The sequence below is a fragment of the Molothrus aeneus genome, chromosome 2, assembly GCF_037042795.1.
Source record: "Molothrus aeneus isolate 106 chromosome 2, BPBGC_Maene_1.0, whole genome shotgun sequence".
NCBI classification, from domain to species: domain Eukaryota; kingdom Metazoa; phylum Chordata; class Aves; order Passeriformes; family Icteridae; genus Molothrus; species Molothrus aeneus.
In genome coordinates, this window is record NC_089647.1 from 115,060,380 (window position 1) to 115,079,631 (window position 19,252).

At 42.8% G+C, this 19,252-nt stretch overlaps 2 protein-coding genes and 1 long non-coding RNA gene across 3 annotated transcripts in view; 2 read left to right on the forward strand and 1 right to left on the reverse strand.

Moving 5' to 3' along the window:
• The window catches only part of HLCS (holocarboxylase synthetase), a 136,443-nt gene extending 131,141 nt beyond the window's left edge, over nt 1-5,302 (forward strand). Inside the window, exon 11 of the mRNA XM_066545565.1 lies at nt 1,992-5,302. Within this exon, the coding sequence (XP_066401662.1) occupies nt 1,992-2,160 (169 nt within the window). The 3' untranslated portion in view covers nt 2,161-5,302. The remainder of the gene's footprint in view (nt 1-1,991) is intronic.
• Nucleotides 5,303-5,907: 605 nt separating this feature from the next.
• The window catches only part of SIM2 (SIM bHLH transcription factor 2), a 67,441-nt gene continuing 54,096 nt past the window's right edge, over nt 5,908-19,252 (reverse strand). Inside the window, exons 10-12 of the mRNA XM_066545564.1 lie at nt 18,567-18,735; nt 17,390-17,798; nt 5,908-10,197 (exon numbers count right to left, since the gene is read on the reverse strand). Coding sequence (XP_066401661.1) covers nt 9,491-10,197; nt 17,390-17,798; nt 18,567-18,735 — 1,285 coding nt within the window. The 3' untranslated portion in view covers nt 5,908-9,490. The remainder of the gene's footprint in view (nt 10,198-17,389; nt 17,799-18,566; nt 18,736-19,252) is intronic.
• On the forward strand, nt 14,390-16,784 carry LOC136553790 (uncharacterized). The gene is made up of 2 exons (XR_010783223.1): nt 14,390-14,609; nt 14,985-16,784. It is a non-coding gene; the product is annotated as an uncharacterized lncRNA (long non-coding RNA).

Genomic DNA, 19,252 nt, shown 5'->3' on the forward strand with positions numbered 1-19,252 from the left:
TTCTGATGAGTCCTTTGAGGTGATTTTGATGCCTTGGAGTGGCTCCCTAGAACAGAGGCTAGACAAGATTAAGAGAATAAGAGCAGGTATTTATTAAAGGCTCCACAGATACACCTGGGGCACTCAGAAGCCTCCAGAGGCCTCACCCAAGCTGGACAATGGTCACCAGTGTTTCACACAATTATCAGTTTGGTCCATTTACATATCAGGGGTTAATTCTCCAATTACAGCTTCAGGTAATGAAGTCATTTAACCCCCAGTTTGCTCCCTCCTCCCAATTCACTTTTGTTTGTATTTTCAGGGCCTGAGGCTGTAGGGTGTCCTTGGATCTCAGGCCTAGGGGGATTGTTCTGTCTGACCAAAATGTGGAGACAGGAACTGACACTTTATAAGGAGTTTAGAGTCATGCACTAAGGCAGTACAGGATTGGAAAAATAGAAAAGCTGAAATCTTAAGGCATCAGTTTTAATTGCTCAGTGTGCATGAGCTGCTGCCTTGGTTTGGAAAGCCAGGTGTCTGCCAAGGAAGGCAGGAGCCTCCCCTGAGAAGGAAAATGTAAACCCCCTCCCTCTGAATGATTATTAATTTGAAATTAAGGGGCTCTCAGGCAAAGATATGGGAATAGGAACAACAATTCTTTATTAGGGAAAAAAAATTAAAATAAAATAAGAATGCAGTAATACAAACAAACCACTGCCAGAGTGAGAGCAGTCCCTGTCCCCTGTGTGTCAGGGGGTGGCACAGCCCCATCCCATGGGGGCTCAGCCCTCCTGCAGTGCCAGCTGTGGCTCTGCTGGAGCAGGGATCCTGCACAAGGGGGGAGTTTTCCTCTGCAGCTCCAGGGCTGCTGGAGATGGGCCTGGGCTCCCTCTGGGAAGACCAGGTGTGAACTGTGGTGTTCACAGGGGTCCCAGGACAAGGGAAGAGATGAGAATCTTGACTCCATGTTTCAGAGGGCTGATTTATTATTTTATGATAATACATTATATTAAAAGAAAATTATATATGTTATATAAAAAGATATATATTATATTAAATTATATATATATGATATTAAATCATATATTAAAATTGCATATATTATATTAATTTTATTATATATAAAATATACTATATATAACATATGTGATATATTATATATTATATATCATATATATATATAATATCATATAAATTATATATTATTATATATATTGCAAATATATATATTAAATTATATGTATGATATTAAATCATATATTATATTAAAATTTTATATATTATATTAAAAGAAAATTATATATATTAAATTATATATATGATATTAAATCATATATTAAAATTGTATATATTAATTTTATTATATGTAAAATATACTCTATATATAATATATTATATTATATATATTATATATTATGTAATATATTATATATATTATATCTATAATATATATTATATTATATTAAAATATATATTAAATTATATGTATGATATTAAATTATATATTATATTAAAATTTTATATATTGTTTTAATTTTATTATATATTATATTAAAAGAAAATGATACTAAAGAATAGAAGAAAGGATTTCATCAGAAGGCTAGAAAGGAAAGGAATGGAATGGTAATAAAATCTTGTTTTATTGACTGACCAGAGAGTATGAGACAGCCAGACTGTGATTGGCCATGAATTAAAAACAACCACACAAGACCAATCCCAGATGCACCTGTTGCATTCCACAGCAGCAGATAACCATTGGGTACATTTTGTTCCTGTTGCATTCCACAGCAGCAGATAACCATTGGTTACATTTCGTTCCTGAGGCCTCTCAGCTTCTCAGGAGGGAAAATCCTCAGGAAAGGCTTTTCCATAAAGCGTGTCTGTGCGAGATTCCCAGAGCAGAGCAGCGCAGCCCCCAGCCCAGGCTGCATTCCCAGGCTGCATTCCCAGGCTGCATTCCCAGGCTGCATTCCCAGGCAGGCAGGCAGGTGCTGACGGCCTCTGTGTTCCAGCGGGCAGCAGGTGAGGCTCCGCAGCGAGGGCGGCCCCGTGGCCTGGATCGTGGGCATCGATGACTACGGGTTCCTGCAGGTGCACCAGGAGGGCCGGGCCGTGGAGTCCGTGCACCCTGATGGCAACTCCTTCGACATGCTGAGGAACCTCATCGTCCCCAAGCACTGACAGCAGCTCTCACTGCCTGGCACTGGCTCCTCAGCCTGGGAAGGGTAACTCGCAGTTTGATTTTTTTCCCTTCTGATTTTCCGCTCTGTGTTTGCCGTGGGTAACGGCAGCAGCTGAGAGGAGGTGGTGATCTCACAGCTGGAGGCCTTTATTCTTTTCATTAACTTTAAAACACACCTCTGTTGCCATTCTTTGTAAGGATCTGTTCTTTGCAAGGAATATTTGTGGTGAGCACAACTTTCTCCTCCTTTACACCCTGTACTGGAGAGACTGAAGTGGCTCAGCATTTCCTTTATTTTTGGTTTCTGTGTGATTTAGCACAGTGCAGGACAATATTTACTTTTTTACTTTGTTTTTGGGGTTTTTTTTTAAACTAAATTCTGTTTTTCTGTGTTGTCTGCACTAAAACCAGCTGGAACATCACCTATTCCTGAATTGCTGGGATCACCGCTGTGCTTAATTCCAGGTCTGAGTGAAGATCCTGATTTGGTTCTTGTCTGTGTAGAACCTCTACAATAATTTACCAACCTGTGCTTTGGTCTCAGGTCTGCAACTCTTAAAGGCTGCCTTGAGTTTTTGGGAGAGTTTTGCATCAGCACTTAGGAGCTGTGCTGGGTTATCCAAGGGATTTGCACTCTGCTCTCCTCAGTCACTTGGATCTGAGTCAATCATCTCACCTGTCCTTTAAATCATGGTTTTCCAAGGGGCTTCAGGAAGAAAAACCCACTGGAGCAGTGCCACACCCAGGGTTTTGTAGAATCCCATGTCAGGGGGTGGAACCTGAAATTAATGTAGAATTTAGTGGTAATTTTTCATTATCTCAATCAAGTGAATAAATAAAGGGAATAAATCAGATTCCCTGATGCAAACAACTGTTCCAGTGAGAAACACAAATCACAGCGTTCCCCCATGCCCAAATTCTCTTCCACAGCCCTTTTGTCACCCCCTTTCCCAAGCCATGTCTGGTTTTGCTGCTAAGCCCTAAACCCAAGAGCTTTAACCCCTGCTGACCTGAAAGCAGCTCATTTTTGGGGCTGCCTGCACATTTCCAGGTGGGGGGAACACCCTGGGAATTCTCCTGGAGCTCCCAGTGGCAGCTTGGTGTGGTTTTCTCCCAAGGAGACTTGGCCACCGCAGCTCCCCAGACAATTCTGTGCCAGCCGGGCTTGTCCCAGGTGTGATGTGGCCACCTTAATTTCTTTTTTTCATGGTGGATCAGCCAGATTGGAAATTGCAGAAAGGAAACTACTGTGTCCTAGCCAGAACTGGGGTTTTTAGGTTAAAGTTCACCTCATAAACGATCCCAACGTTTTAGATTGTTTCAGCTCCAAAGCCAAGAAGTCTTAAAACAAGGAAACTGGTCTGTAATGGTAATTTTGACCAATCCTCACCTATTAGGGTTTAGGTGGTTTGGCAGCAAGAGTAGAAATTAAATTGTCCCTGTTAAATTTAGGATTTCATGCTCCATCTCACAGAAGATTTGTCCTGATTGTCCAAACCCTGCTGGGTTTTTTTTTCCCCTATGATCCAAATCACATGAGGCTGCACAGCAGCATCTCCTAGAACTGCACACACACAGCTGTTAATTGCCAGAATTAAAATGATGCACCAAATTCAGCTTTTTTCCACCAGATGCTTTCGAAACTGCTTTGGGCTGAGAAGGTTTGGCAGCTGCCTTTGATAGCAGAATTCAATATTAATGCATGGTGTGATCAACTGAAACTCGAGTCTGGCTTAATAAAGCTTCAATAAAAAGAAAAAAAACATCTGTTTATATATAGATCTGTAAAAAATGGGTGTGCACATGCACACTCACATCTTGCCGCTGCATCCTCATTTCTTTTCTGCCTTTTCCTTCACGAGCAAACTGCAGCAAAGCAGAGCTCTGGTGCTGCTTTTCCAGCCACAGAGTTTTACCAAACTTCACCTTAAGTCAGAATTTGTAGCTCAAACTGGCTCAGCTGTAGGGTTTGCCTGTAGGGAGCACCTTTTGGGTTTGTTCATGTTCCACACAGACTGGGAAGTGCCTGGAGGGATCGAACAACCAGGTGGTGCCTCAGGCTGGGGCTTGAGTGGCTTCTTTAAAAAACTTCCTTTTCCTTTCACCAGGGACAAAAAAAGAGATGGGGAAAGGGATAAAACATGGGAATTTTGGAAGGGCAGAATGAGTTTGCAAAGATTCAGTGGCTGAGCAGCAGCAGAGGGATTTTTTTAGCATTTTTTAAATGCTGCAACATTTCCTGGTTGCTGTTGGTCCTTTTGTAGCTGCTCCAGTGATGAGCTGGTTCTGTTCTCACTGGGAATTCTCAGGTTATTCCCGAAATTTTTTTGCACTGGGAAGAAACTTGGAGTGGAATTTCCTTGCCACAGGGGAGAGCTGCCCAAACCTGGATGTGCCAGAGCACGGGGGGTGCTGTGGGAGCCACTTTGCCCTTTCAGTGGCCTCTTCTGGTGTCTCCTGGATTTGGGTGAAGGATTTGTTGCTCTTCCTTCAGAACCAAAGACAGGGAGAATTCCCATGGGACAGAGAGCAGCTGGATGAAGTCCCTGGAGAAATCCCCGACTCAGGTAGAGTCTGACTCTTCCTCTGCCCAACGTGGCAGGCCCAGAAAGCCACAACATTTCTGCAGGAAAATCCTGGCTTTCCTTGTTCTCCGTGTGTGACAGACAGATGTGGTGTGGGGTGTCCCTGGATGTGGGGCTGGGGAGATCCAGCCAGCCCCAGGCCCAGGAATAATGCTCTGAAAATGTTTCATTTCATTCAGCTGTCTGGATTAGTAAAACACCTCTTCCATTGTGAGGCTGAGGTCATATCTTAAACTATTTTCTTGATGAAGTGCTTTCAAAAAACCCATTTATTACCATGTCCCCATTTCTATTTTTTTAATTTTTTTTTTTTTTCCCTGCTGGGCTCTGGTAGAACATTTCTCATGGTGAAAACATTTGTGGGGGTTGTTTATTGATAGGAAAACTTCTGGGTGTGTTGGCACGTGTGCGAGTCCAGGCTGGGTCGTGCCCAGTCAGCAACAAAGCTGCTTCCAAAGGTTTGAAAAAGTAATAATGTACTTCACATTTCAGAGTCCAGGCAGCACATCCTGCTTCTAGTAAAGCTTTTATAAGACTTCAGAGCTTTTTTTTTTTTTTTTTAATATATCCAACAAATCAAGGGCTATTACCTGGAAATAATATTAAAGCATTTAATTCTTTATGCTGCTGCTTCACTGTGCAAAAATTCGTTTCTTTGCTTTCTCTGATTCAGCTGCATCAGCAGCCTGAGGAAAAAAAAAATTACTTTTTGCAACTACAATCAAAATATCTGTCATGGGAAAGATTTGTGCTGGTTCCTGGGGGTAACTGGTTTGATAAAAAACATTTGCATGGCTAAGTGGTGGTGGGGATGCACTGCCTTGATCAGACACCAAAGAAATTAAATCTGGGCCCAGCAAAGGGCAGAGGTCAGGAAATGATGGAGAAAAAAGAACTGCAGGGAAGAATTGTCAAGTGTTGAGTTTCTCATCAGTGATTCTGTGTTATTTGCATTTTCCAAGTGTCTTCATTTAAAATGCAACGTGGCAAAAATACAATAAATTTTAAAAACTCTCTGTGTGTTTTATAGTACATTAATTGTCAATATAGAACATGTCACAGTTGAAATAAATTTTCAAATATGCACCATTGTCCTTTGTGAAATACTTTGGTTTGTGTTTTTTTTAAAAAAAAAGAGAAATTCAACTCAGTTTTCCTTTGGCTACAGGATTTTATTAACATTTTAACAGTTTTGTTTTACATAATAAATAAGCAAAAATGCTTTACATTTTTAGGGAATACATATATAATTCTGAGCTTGAATAGGTTGGTTGGGTTGCGTGCTTCTTCACCTACACTTGCCAAATAGCTTTTATCTGCATCATATTAAAAAAAAAAGCAAAATCTAACCTTCAGGAAAGAACTGGAATAACATTTCCTCTGTGGCATTTTTGAAGTGTGACTGAAATGCTGGAAAAAAAAAAAGAATTTATGTCCTGTCTTGAGATTTCTGGAGCAATTCTGGCAGATTTCCCATTCATTGGCACTTTCAGTGATGAATTCCCCAGTTTTGCCCCTGTTGTGCTGAATTTCCTTAAATTACCTTTTTCAAATCCCAGGGCACAGAGAGCTGGGGACAGATCTGGGCTTTTATCACCTTGTTTTATTTCCATTGCACTGCTTCCAAAACTTGCAGAGCTCTCACTGTGGGATTCACTTTTCCAGCTTTACCTGGGTCTGGTGGAAGATTCCCTGATTGGCAGGGCCTGGAGTGAGATCTTCAAAGTCCCTCCCAACCCACATTTTCTATTATTTTGGTGAAATATTCCCTCTTTCTTTCTCGCATTTTTCATGATTTTCTTGCCAAGTCTGAACTGCCCCAAGAGTCAAAATCTTGTGAAGTCTCACAACAAAGGTGTGGCTCAAATACTACAGAGAAATGAGGTTATTTTTCATAATATATTTCAATTCACATTCCCCTTCAGTGCCACCATTTTTTTTTCATTACTAGAAACATTTTTCATTATTAAAAACTTTTTTCATTATTAAAACCACTTTTCATTATTAAAGCACTGCCACTGTGATGGCAGTGCCCTGTTCTGCACTATGATTTTGCTGAGAACATCTCTAATTTAACTGACCAAAAAAATCCTGGTTTTCTCCCAATGTAATTTACTCCCAGATGGGAACATGGAATTGCTGTTTAAATCTTGGGAGAGTGGCAGGAAAAATAAAAAAATTCCTTCCCACATTTGCTTTTGCCATCTTTTCTGCACCTTCCCCTGCATTATCAGCTGGGAGGTCTTAATTGGTTCATTATTGGCTGGCAGGGAGGTTTCCTGTGCCTGGGCATCAGCTCCCCTGGAACACCTGGGGCAGAATGATGGAACACCTCCTCTGCTCTGGAATAAAGCCTGGGAGTGGGAGTAACAAGGTGGGAAAATATCGAGCTGAAAAACAGCAATGGTGTTTTTTCTCCAGCGAAAGCCCAATTTTTGTGTTTTTACAGCAAGCGGGACTTGCAGGAACACCCAAAGGCAGCAGGGCCACTAATGAGGGAGAGAGTGCAGCAGGAGGGGGTGGGCATCAGGTTTCTTTTTAATGATGCCAACCATGCCAGTGGCTCCTTTGTGGGGCATGGGTTTAATTGAATTGAGCAAAATGAACCCGTAATTATCTTTGCAGGATCGGGGTCGTTCATGGGGAGCAGGGGCTGGGAGGGCCCTGAACCAACGGGGAAAGCGGCTGGTGTCTCCTGCCTTTGATTTGTGGGGTCAGCATGATCATAACCCACATTTGCAGCTTTTCTGGAGGCCTGCCAGCTTCTCCAGCACTGAACAAACTGAGGTTACACAGGGAGTGACTCTGCTGGTTTTGGTTCTGTTTGGGGTTTTTTTGGAATCACTGATTTGGCTTGTTTTGTTCTGTTTAGCACAAAATGTACTTTTCATGCAATTGAAAGCAACAGCTGAGAGTGTTCAGTTCAAGTTCATTTTCAAGTGAATATTAATTTGATAATAAAGCTTTCTCTGTTAACCTTTAGTGGGATGCAATGAAAAAAATACTGAAAATTGTTGTCAAGCCTTTGCTTTTAAAGTATTTTTGTGTCCTCGGAGCAATAAATATTCATACACAGAAGGAAATAACTTTATTTCTGTATTCTAATGGAAAATTCCCTGCCCATTTCAGGGGCTTGGAACTGCTGGATGAGCTTTAAGGTCCCTCCCAACCCAGACCATTCTGGGATGGATTATTGCTGCGTAGAAAACATGGAATTTTTAGGGCTGACTATTGCATTATGATTTTTCTGACAAGGTGCAATCCACGAGCAAGGGGTTTTTTTTCCATATTACACAAACCAGGTAAGAATTTTCTTTTCAAAGAATTATGGAATGGTTTGGGTTGGAAGGAAGCTTTAAGCTCATCCAGGGAACCTTCCACCATCCCAGGGTGCTCAAGGTTTTTCAGTGAAGTTCTCTTTAGAGTCTGATGAGAGAAAGTTTGAAAAATTCTGAATTAAGCTTGAATTGGGGTTAAGAAATGGAGCTGAGTGAGATCTAGAGCCACATTTATTGTTTAGGGAGCCTTTTTTTTGTTTTATCCACTCACAGTGTTTGGGGAAATGGTTGAAAACCACCATGGGCTGAGTGTTGTCAGTTGAACTCCCACAGACCCATCCTCTGCAAAGAATTAAAAATAAAGGGGTGAAAATCTCTTCCTGGCTGGCTGGGCCAAACGTGAGCGTTTCAAATGTGCTGTTTGGGATTTGTGGAGTGCTCCAAGCAGAGAATTCCAGCCCTACCTTTGTGCTGACAACAGGATTTATGCTGGAGGAAGTTCAGCGTGTTAAGAGCTGGAATTTTCAAAGCTCACAATTCTACTGGTAAGTTCAAAATAAGGCAGAAATGTTCATTATTCTCTTGACTATAAAGAAAACATTTCTGGTGCTGTTATTAAGATGTATTTGTGACTGGCTGGGTTGGAAATCTGCACAGGCTTCCCCCAGAATACTCAGGGAAACACAGGATTTAGGAGTTTCCTTTTCTTATTTGTGGAGAATTAGTTCCTGCTCCATAATTTGTCCCAATTTGCCATGACAAGACCTGTAACCCTGTAATACCTATCTTTGTACCTATTAATTTGTCATATTGTCCCTTGTCAAGATAAATGGTGGTGGCAACAATCTCAGAACACTGAAATCTGTGTTAAATAAATCAAATGTAGGGTTGATTTATTTAGTTTTAAAACTTTTTGGTAATTAATAAATAAGCTTTTTTCCCCTGTTTGGGTAGGACAGCTGTGTTGTGGTTGTTCAAAATCACCACTCTCTCAACAAAGTCCATGTGTCAGGGGGTTGGGTGGAGAGTTGATGCGAGGTTTCACACAATTTGTCAAAAAAAACCTAAGCTAGAATGCATATTTTATGATAATGATTAAAAAAAAAAAATCTTGAGTTTATTTTAAGGAGGGATCAAGGAAAAAAAAAAAATGTTCTTCATATAAACCTCTGCATATAACACCTCTCATTTCCTTCTGCTGCACACTATAAAATAACAAAAATAAGATCTGGAACTTGGCTTCTCCCTGGCACCAGAGCTGTGTCTGGGACACCGAAGCACGGCAGGGAGGGAGGGGATTTTCCTGGCACTCCTGGAACTCACCGCTTTGTCCCTCGCTGCCCTCCAGCTTTGCTCAGTCAGTGTCACTGTGTTTCCTCATGCTTTTTCTTTTTTTTTTTTCCTTTTTTTAGCAAATCATTACAGTTTGGCTTCTTCATTAAACACAGAACCCTCCCGTGCTACCGTCACCTGCCGTTGGCAATGATGACAGAAGTCCCAATGTAGTGGGGCAGTGCAGATTCCTTGTGGGTTTCTGGAGAGGACGCCGAGGAGGGGCTTTGGTTTTTGTAAAGAAACGCGTTGACTTCCTCAGAGTTGTAGGAATAGTTTTCCCCCACGTGTCCCGTGGCCGTGCAGGGGGAGGTTTGGAAGGCTCCGTGCTTGGCCAGCACGTGGTGGTAGTTGAGGAGCACGAAGGGGACCTGGCCCGAGGGCCTCACCTCCATCAGCCGCTCTCCGTCGGCCTCGTGGTCCAGCTTCACGCTCATCCTCTCGTCCAGCTCCTCCAGGCTGCCTGCGTGGTGGCTGATGTGCCCAAATTTGGGCTCTTTGACGCAAATCCTCCTGCTCTGCTCGTAGACCGAGGGCACGGGCAGCAGGTGGCTCAGCTGTCCCACGGCCTTGGCCTGGCAGCACTCGGATTTGGGCAGCAGGGGGTTGGAGAAGGAGCCCTCGTTGATGGGCATTTTTTCGGGCAGGTCTCTGGTAAAAGCCAGCTTGTTCTCCTCTTTGATGAGGTGGGCGTGGGGCTGGATCCTGGGCTCTGTTTTGTTGTGTTTCACGATGGAAGAGTCGTAGAGCTCCTCTTTGTAGCGGCCCGGCACGGGCGCCATGCAGCTGGGGAAGGCCTCGGGCAGAGCGTCCTGGCTGTACCTCCTGTTGGACAGTGGCACTGGCAGGGGAAGGAAAACGTGTTAATCACTGACAAGGAGCCTTTGCAGTAATTGCAACTCACTGGCATGAACTCCTCTGAACTTATTGTAGTTCAGTCAAACCAAAGAAATGTTAGGAACTGCAACCTGAAACCAAAAATCTTCCCCTGAAGTAAGCTCGTCCCAGAGATTTATCTAAAAGGTGGATTACATTGGTACCTATCAATCATTCCATTACTAAACTGGTGGAATTGTTTTAATCATGGAATAATAACCAGAAATAAACCAAATTTATTCTTCCTGTCATTGTGAGAGTGCATTGGACGCTCGTCTTTGCAAGGAGAACATCCAGCTCAGAGGGTGGGCTCAATGATCTCAAAGGTCTTTTCATTCTGCAGAATTCTGTGGATTCTGGTTGATTCTGTTAATTCATGGTATTAATTTGAGGTGCATTTAATATCTATGTAAGATATTAGAAGGTGACTTGTAATTATCTAATTAGGAAAATCTCCTTGTGATACCCAGAGTGGGTCATGTTAGAGGCTTTGCTTTTTCTCTTTGAAAAGCTGACGTCAGATATTAAAAATATCTCTTGAAAAGCCACACAGATACCTCTTCAGCAAGGCTGGGTCTTTATTACATGGGAATATCTTAAAAGAAAAGGCAGACAATGATAAAAATGCAGCTTACAACTTTGAATGGGGGAGGGAAAAAAGGTTATTTTTAGAGAATTAGAAGCCAGATACTTCATTTTTCAACAGTGTGAGCCTAGGATGTCTATCCCAGCTTTTCCTCTAAAATATATTGAGCAGTCTTTTTTCTCCTCAGTTTCTGCATGGCAACTGAACTCTTGAAGCAATTGGAGTTATTTTTACCATTTTCTGCTTGCCTTATGAAGCTTTTCCTTTCTGTACACCCCTATCTACAAGCAGTGAGAGAAAAGACCCCTGGTTTTCTCCTGTACCATATGAGTAATAATTTTTTTTTTTGCACTCTTCTATGAACAGTTTGTGAGTTAAACAGCTCCTCCAAGGCACATTTGAAAGTTTTATGTTAAAGGAAAAATGACACACTGAGCAAATTTCCCATGTTAGACCCAAACTCTTGTTTTGTGTGAGGTTCACTGGAAGCCCTGGACACTAAAGTGCCCTTTTTTAAACGGATTTTCTGTTTTTCTAACACTTTTATTCAACATCTTAAAACTTTTGGAGTTCCCCTCTATTGGTTGCTGATGTAACCATGGCCATTAATAATTAAATATTCCCTGTGCTGTAATAGACTGGCAAAGCCTTCATGGATAACAGAGGAAGCAGAAATAGCTCAATTGTACCTTTTTTTTTTTTTATATATGCAGAGCTCCATTAATTTCAGAGGGAGTTGCACTACGTAATTAACACCAGAATTTAAACAGGAATCTGGTTCCAATTTCTTCTTCACCCTCCTAGAAACAATAACCTTTCAAGTTATTCCTTCCCTTTTCTATGTATACATTTTGTCACAAGAAGGAGAAGCTGAAGGAAGCTGAGTTCTCACCAGCTGGTGAAAAATGGCCCTTTCAGATCACAAATCCAACCAGGGTTCAGCCATGTGCAGTGCTCAGATTTTAACTCCACATTTGGTGGTTTTATTGTGAAATAAATACAGATACTGAGAGCTACTGGCATATAAATAATATGGTTTATTGATCAGGTGTTCTGGGTTTAGGTGTCCACAAGAGGGATGGGTTGTGTCCTCCTGCAGGTTGGAATATTTTCAATTTATGGCTCTCCTTTAATCTCTGAACAAAATATTTTCCTTCTCCATTTCTAGAGCCCAAGAGAACTTGGAAGAAGCTGAGGCACTGCAGCCACCAGCTGGCCTCTGCCTTGTCACCTTTAATTTTGTGATCTCCAATCCTGCTGGGCTGAGGATGAACCACCAGGCTGTAAATCCCAGAATGGTTTGGGTTGGGAGGGACCTCAAAGCCCATCCAGTGCCACCCCTGCCATGGCAGGGACACCTTCCCCTGTCCCAGTGTCCAGCCTGGCCTTGGGCACTGCCAGGGATGCAGGGGCAGCCCCAGCTTCACCTGTGCCAGGGTCTCACCACCCTCTGAGCAAAACATTTCTTCCCAGTCTCTGGTCTGACCCTGCCCTGGGGCAGTTTAAAACCATTTTCCCTTGTCCTGTCACTCTCTGCCCCTATAAAACGTCCTTCTCCCTCCTTTTTATCAAACAAGGCAGAGATAGAACAGGTCTTGATACACCCCCTGCCCATGAAAAGATATTTTTTTAGATTATCTCAGTCTGTTCCTGTCCTGGTCTGAACCCTAATTTCAAATCACCCAAGGCACGGGCTGATCGTTCTCCATTATTCTCCCTCAAAAAAACCAAAGGTGAGACAAAATGTCTCTTTGTCTCATGGGCAATCCCTTTGCAAAATGTCATTTCTTTCTTCCAGTAGGCACCGGTTAAACCTGGGGAGTTTTTTTTCCAGAGATTTTCTCAGTCTTTTTCCTCATTTCCTGAGTTTTGGCATGACTGGTGGCCCAGAGCTTCACACACGTAGCTCAGAAGGCCCAACAGCACCACTGAGTGACCAGCAGGTCCCGTGGTGCCCACAGCAGCCATTTCAAGGGTAAAAAGGAAACTTCTGACTAAAAACACAGTTGCCTTCACTGAAATGATTTTTTTTTTTTAATGATGACTGGGCCAGCTGGGAAAAAGTGGAAGAAGCTTCAAAACCAGATCCTGAAGCAGAAACATCTGATTTGCAGGCAGACGTATCTGGTACGTGCTTCTTCAGAGCTTTGATGGCTTGGCACCATCATCCTCCAATCTCTGATCTCTCCAAAAGGAGCTATTTTCCATGGAGAAAAATGTCTTTGGCCCACGGGGTTTTTGGCAGCTGCTGCCCTGGATGTGATGTGGAATGGCCCTCGCCTCCAAGCCGGCTGCCAGATGTCAGATTTGGCTTTGCCTTTGGATCGAAGATGATGATGCTAAGCAGATCCTCCCTGCTTTGAAGCTCCCTGGCTGTCAGTTCTCCAGTGAGCCACTGGAAAAAAGCAGCACTTGACAACCTAAGGCAGATCAGATGCAAAAAAAACCCAAAAAAAAACCAACCAAAAAACCAAAAAAAAAAAAAAAAAAAAGGGGTTTCCAAAGGTTCAGAATTCAGCAAAAGTGCAACAGCGCCTTTGAAACAAGGCTGGAAAAATTGGGTGGAAATCCTGTCTATAGGGGAACCTCTGTTTTCTTTTCCCCTTTTGCCCAGGCCTGAGTTTGACCATATTTTTTCCTCCAACACAAAGGAAGCATGTATATATTTCCATTAAAAAAATATATATTTTTAAATACAACTCAAAGCGCTTTTGCAGAGAATTAATTGCAGCAAGCCAACTTTCATCAAATCCCCAATAGATATCCATAATAAATATCCATTAAAATGCATCAAAATGCTCAAAAAAGAACCCAAATTTCCCAACTAAAAAAGAATCCAAATTTCCCAACTCCAGCAGCAAAACCTTCAGTGGAAGCAGCACCAGAAATAAGAACTGCTGGAATTGCAGCTCCATTTTCCTCCTGGTGGGGAAATGGTGATGTGGGATGAGATTGAAAAACAGCAGCAGTTCCTTGCAGTAAAAAAATCCCTTTTCTATTGGGATTTGGAGGTTTTTTACCCTATTCCTGCAGGTTTACTGGGGATAGGCAGGATTTACTTAAGTCTTTATCCTCAAAATATGTTGGTTTTTGGGGAGGTTTTGCGGGTTTTTTGGGGGTTTTTGGCTTTCGTTTGTTTGTTTGGGGTCTTTTGGTCCTTTTTTGATTTTTTGGGGTTTTCTTGTGGTTGTTTTGTTTTGTGTTTGTGTGTGTTTTGTGTTTGTGTGTGTTTTTTACCCTATTCCTGCAGGTTTACTGGGGATAGGCAGGATTTACTTAAGTCTTTATCTTTATCTTTATCCTCAAAATATGTCGGTTTTTGGGGAGGTTTTGCGGGGTTTTTGGGGGTTTTTGGCTTTTGTTTGTTTGTTTGGGGTCTTTTGGTCCTTTTTTGATTTTTTGGGGTTTTCTTGTGGTTTTTTTTTTGTTTTGTGTTTGTGTGTGGTTTTGGGGGGGTTTGGAGGTTTTTTTGGTTTTTTGAGCGTGGGGTTTTTGGTGGTGGTGGTGGGGGTTTTGTTTATTTTGGTTTGTTTTTCTTTTCTTTTTTTTTTTTTTCCTTTTTACTTTTTTCCCCACAGCGTCTTCAGAAAGTACAAAACTATTTCCTATTTTTGGTCTGAAACTCCTCCTTTTCCCCCACAGTCCACAGGAGCAACCAAAGGAAAGAGCAAATTAGAGGAGCACAAACTGAGGAAAGGATTTAACCTGCTCTGGGCTTTGAGCAGAGCTTCCCTCTTGCTCATTTTCAGCCTAACCACAGAAAAGTGAAATAAAATGCTGCTGGCAGTGAGGTGAGCTCCATCATGGGTGAGGTCAAACCATCCTGTGAAGGACAAAACCCCGGGCAGAAATTATTTGTTCTTCTGTGGGAAGCACATTTGGTGTCTGATTCCATCTCCTGTCTGATGCAGCAAGCTCAGCTTGAATATCTTTGTATTTTAATATATTTGTATTTTAATATTCCCTTCAGATCTTGGAGATCTACACCCATTGGTGAATAAATTCTTGATTTTGGTTTCCAAGATCCTACCTAAAATGGTACCCTTAAGACTACCTAAATTTTTTTATTTAAAATTTATTTAATTTTTTTTTTAATTATTTAAAATAATTTATTTTAAATTTATTTTTTTATTTTAAATTTCCCCTTCTGCTTTCTCCATTCCAAGAAATGAGGGTTTCCATCTGACTGCACAGCAGTACCTCAGTCCTCATCAGTGATTTTTAATTAATGAAAATTATGAATGCAGAGAGATGTGGATGGGATCCAAGGATTGGCTCTGGATTGGAATGTGATAAACTGGAATTCTGCTTAAAGGAATTTAAATTAAGGATTTCCTGGGAGTTCTGCAGCAGCTGAGCTGAATTCTGCCCTTGTTGATGTTCTCTGATACTTTCAGATACACCTTAAATCACAAAAGAACTCCTATATTTAAGAAGATTGAATAAACTCAGATGTGGTGAGATTTTTTTTTTTTGCATATTTTTGTGACAGGTTTGTTTGTATCATTCTCACAGTTACTGAAAGTAAAGCAGGGAACAGGGGGGAAATCCAGGCCAACCAAGGCTGCTCTTGCTAAAATCAGCAGCAACCTGAAATCTCAGCAGAACTTCCAAGGCTCATTCATGAAAACAATTAAATTCAGAGTCATGTTTGGCTTGAAGGGGAAGCTGGGTCAGGGGAGTAATTAATGCTATTAATTGAGTTATTATTACTTGACACCATCCCAAAATAGCCTGAATTGCCAGAGGTTGGTTTGTCCAAATATTTTTGTTTCTTTAGCTGATTAACATTGTTCCTTGCCCTCACAGCTTGATTCAGTTTCATTTTGGAGCTGGGGCAGCTGTGAGATCAGGAGTGTTTGAAATGAGAGAGAAATCTGTGCCAAAACCACTGCAAGAAACCCTGTTCTGGTGGAACACAGTGGAAATAAGTTGGACAAGATGATCCTCAGAATTCCCTTCCAACCCTAATTATTCCCTGATTCTGTGATTAGAGGGTATTTTGAGCATCTTTACATTTGGTTGTGTCATAATTTTTCAAGGTTATTTCTTACAGAGAAGTCAATACCTTTCCTCAAAGAATTTCTATCCCTGACCATCTGCACAGTGAAATAATGCAGGTGATGGGAGGCATTTTCAAATTCACAATTATTATAAAAAGTAAAACAGAATTATTACTCTGTAAGGTAAAGACATTCAGAGTGGCTTTGTGCTGAGAAAGGAAAAGCTTCAATTTTTATGGGAATAGATGGTGTTTATTTTAATTTCTGTGTTAAAATTATCAAAAATTACTGTGGAGGTCAAGTTTCAATCTAGCTTCAGCTGTAACTTACCTGAGAAATTCCACTTAAATAACTCTGAGAGTACAAAACAAGAGGCTAAACTGTGCCACTACTGAAGGAAAAGATATCCTGTGCTGCTCTAAAAGTGATTTTTGTGAGAGCATTTTGTCAGCTGAAGCTTTGATAATATTCCCAGTCCAGTGCTGATGGAAATGGGAAGAAGGAACATTGGGAATACCATAAATATAATGATTGTTACACTTCACTGCCTCTGATTTTCTGTCTTTCCTAAACTGAAGCCTCAGGATTTCAGCTTTTCTATTTTTCCAATCCTGTACTGCCTTAGTGCATGACTCTAAACTCCTTATAAAGTGTCAGTTCCTGTCTCCACATTTTGGTCAGACAGAACAATCCCCCTAGGCCTGAGATCCAAGGACACCCTACAGCCTCAGGCCCTGAAAATACAAACAAAAGTGAATTGGGAGGAGCAAACTGGGGGTTAAATGACTTCATTACCTGAAGCTGTAATTGGAGAATTAACCCCTGATATGTAAATGGACCAAACTGATAATTGTGTGAAAGACTGGTGACCATTGTCCAGCTTGGGTGAGGCCTCTGGAGGCTTCTGAGTGCCCCAGGTGTATCTGTGGAGCCTTTAATAAATACCTGCTCTTATTCTCTTAATCTTGTCTAGCCTCTGCTCTAGGGAGCCACTCACAGAATCCCAGAATCCCTGGGTTGGGAGAGACCTTCAAGGCCATCGAGTCCAGCCCAGCCCCAACCCCTCAACTCAACCCTGGCACCCAGTGCCACATCCAGGCTTTGTTAAACACACCCAGGCATGGGGACTCCACCACCTCCCTGGGCAGCCATTCCAGAACTTTCTCACCCTTGCTGGAAAAACCTTTTCCCTGCTCTCCAGCCTGGATTTCCCTTGGTGCAGCTCGAGGCTGTGTGCTCTGGGTGTGTCAGTGCTGCTGGAGAAAGAGCCCAGGGCCAGCTGAGCCCAGGCCCCTTTCAGGAGCTGTGCAGAGTGAGGAGGGCAGCCCTGAGTCTCCTTTGCTCCAGGCTGAGCACCCCCAGCTCCCTCAGGGCTTCCTCACAGGGTTTGTGTTCCCAGCCCCTCTCCAGCCTCCTTGGCCCCTCTGGATGTGTTCCAGCATCCCAATGTCCTTCCCAAACTGAGGGAGGGATCCAAGGCACCAAAACCATTTTTCAAACCACGAACACAAATCCTCCCCATCCACCGCACGGCCCAGCTTTTTCTCCTGGCTCAGAGCGACACCCACCTTCATAACTCTGTGCAAGGTTGTGCCTGATGATGTTCACTGGCTGCTCAGGAAGGCTTTTGGAGGGTGACTGGCTGCTGGGAACCAGGGAGTTGGTGTAGTGCCACTGGCACTCGCCGTTGGTCTGCAGCGCGCCCAGGAAGAACCGCGCCACCTCGCAGGGCGCCCCTTGGGCCTGCCCGAATTTCGCAGGCAGCATTTGCTTCTTGCCACTGAAGACGTGGGAATCCACAGGGAAGTGTCCATAGTGGTAGGAGAAGGGCAGGCTGTAGGGAGGGGCGTACAGGAGCTCGCTGCTCTCTGAATGGAAGTTCTGTTCCTGAAGGGCGGCGGCACTGGCGGCGGGGCTGGAGCGCCAGCTCCCCACCTGGCTGCATTCCAGTTTGTCTGCTTGGAACGAGCTGTATTGCTGAGGGAAAGAGGGGGAAAAAGAGCAGGGAACAGAGTTAAAGGAGGAACTTTTGTAGGAAAGTACAGGACACGTCAGACAGGCACCCAGAGCTGCGCCTCGCTGGCTCAAGGCACGGACTGAGCACTGTGTCTGAAGTTCCCCTCTTTGCGACTTTGCCTTCACATGGGAACAAAAAATCTGCTTTGATCTGATAATTCTGGCAGTTCAGTTTTACAGAATCACAGGATTAAGTTTGGAAAAGCCCTCCCAGTTCATGGAGTCCCAGCTGTGCCCGATGCCCTCCTTGTCCCCAGCCCAGAGCTCTGAGTGCCACCTCCAGGGGACACCTCCCAGGATGGGGACTCCAAACCTCCCCGGGCGGCTCTTCCCAAGGCCTGACCACCTTTTCCAGGGAGAAATTCCTGCTGATATCAAGAACTCCACACACCAACAGTAAATGACACACATCCTACACCAGCACAGATTTTCACAGCACAATTCCAAGTGCAGGATTTTCTTCTTTTTGCCAAGAAAGGACGTGGTGGTTGAAGTGCTTCACACACTCCATATCCCAAAGGTTTTACATCACTTGCCAGAGCTGCTTTGTGCTACCTGTACTTTCCACCCCAAGGAAAAAGGATCTAATTTTATCCTGATTTATGAGGGATTTCCTGGGTTGACAATCCTATAGTCTGTTTTATAGTAAATTCAGTCCTGGATTATCTCTACACTGTCCCAAGAACTCAGTGAGAACAACTGGTAATTAAGTATTGCTGAAAAATTTACCTGTGGTGGGTAAGGTGTTGTTCTGAGTTTTGCCTTCATTTTATTACTTTTGGGTTTTACTATTTTCCTTGTTTCCTGCGAGGTAGGTACTGAGTTTCTGCATGAAAACTGTGACTTGGAAATGGTAACCTGGTCCAGTGACAACTGAAGTTCCTTGTACTCAATATCTCTGCAAAAGAACAGCCCAGTAAATTAAAAACACAGGAAAATCCAAACTAACTCCTGTAAAAATACATGTTAGCATTCACAAGGCCTGAATTTTCACTCTTCCAAGATTTTCACTGAGTCTGGGGATGTCAGGAGGCAGGGGATCTTATGGGGTGACCTCATTCCCATGCAAGTCTATTAAAAAATTCCACTGGGAACCACATAAACACCTTTGGATGAAGTGTACCCTCTCTCTGAGCCTGAGCTGTATCATCTTCCCTCAGCCATCCCTGGCTCCCTGTGGTTTGGAATCATGGAAAGGCAGAGATCAACTAATCTGTCTCCTGCTCAGCCAGGAATTGGTCTCTGCCCTGAGGAAAGGAAAAGGAGCAATGTTCCTCCCCTGTCAGCAGTGTGTGATTGTAACTAAACCACACAAGCTGCAAGGTTGGTTTTGATCAAAAAGTCACAGAATACTCAACTTTGGAAGAGATCTTCAAGCTCATTCAGTCCCACCATTACTCAGCACCACCAGCATC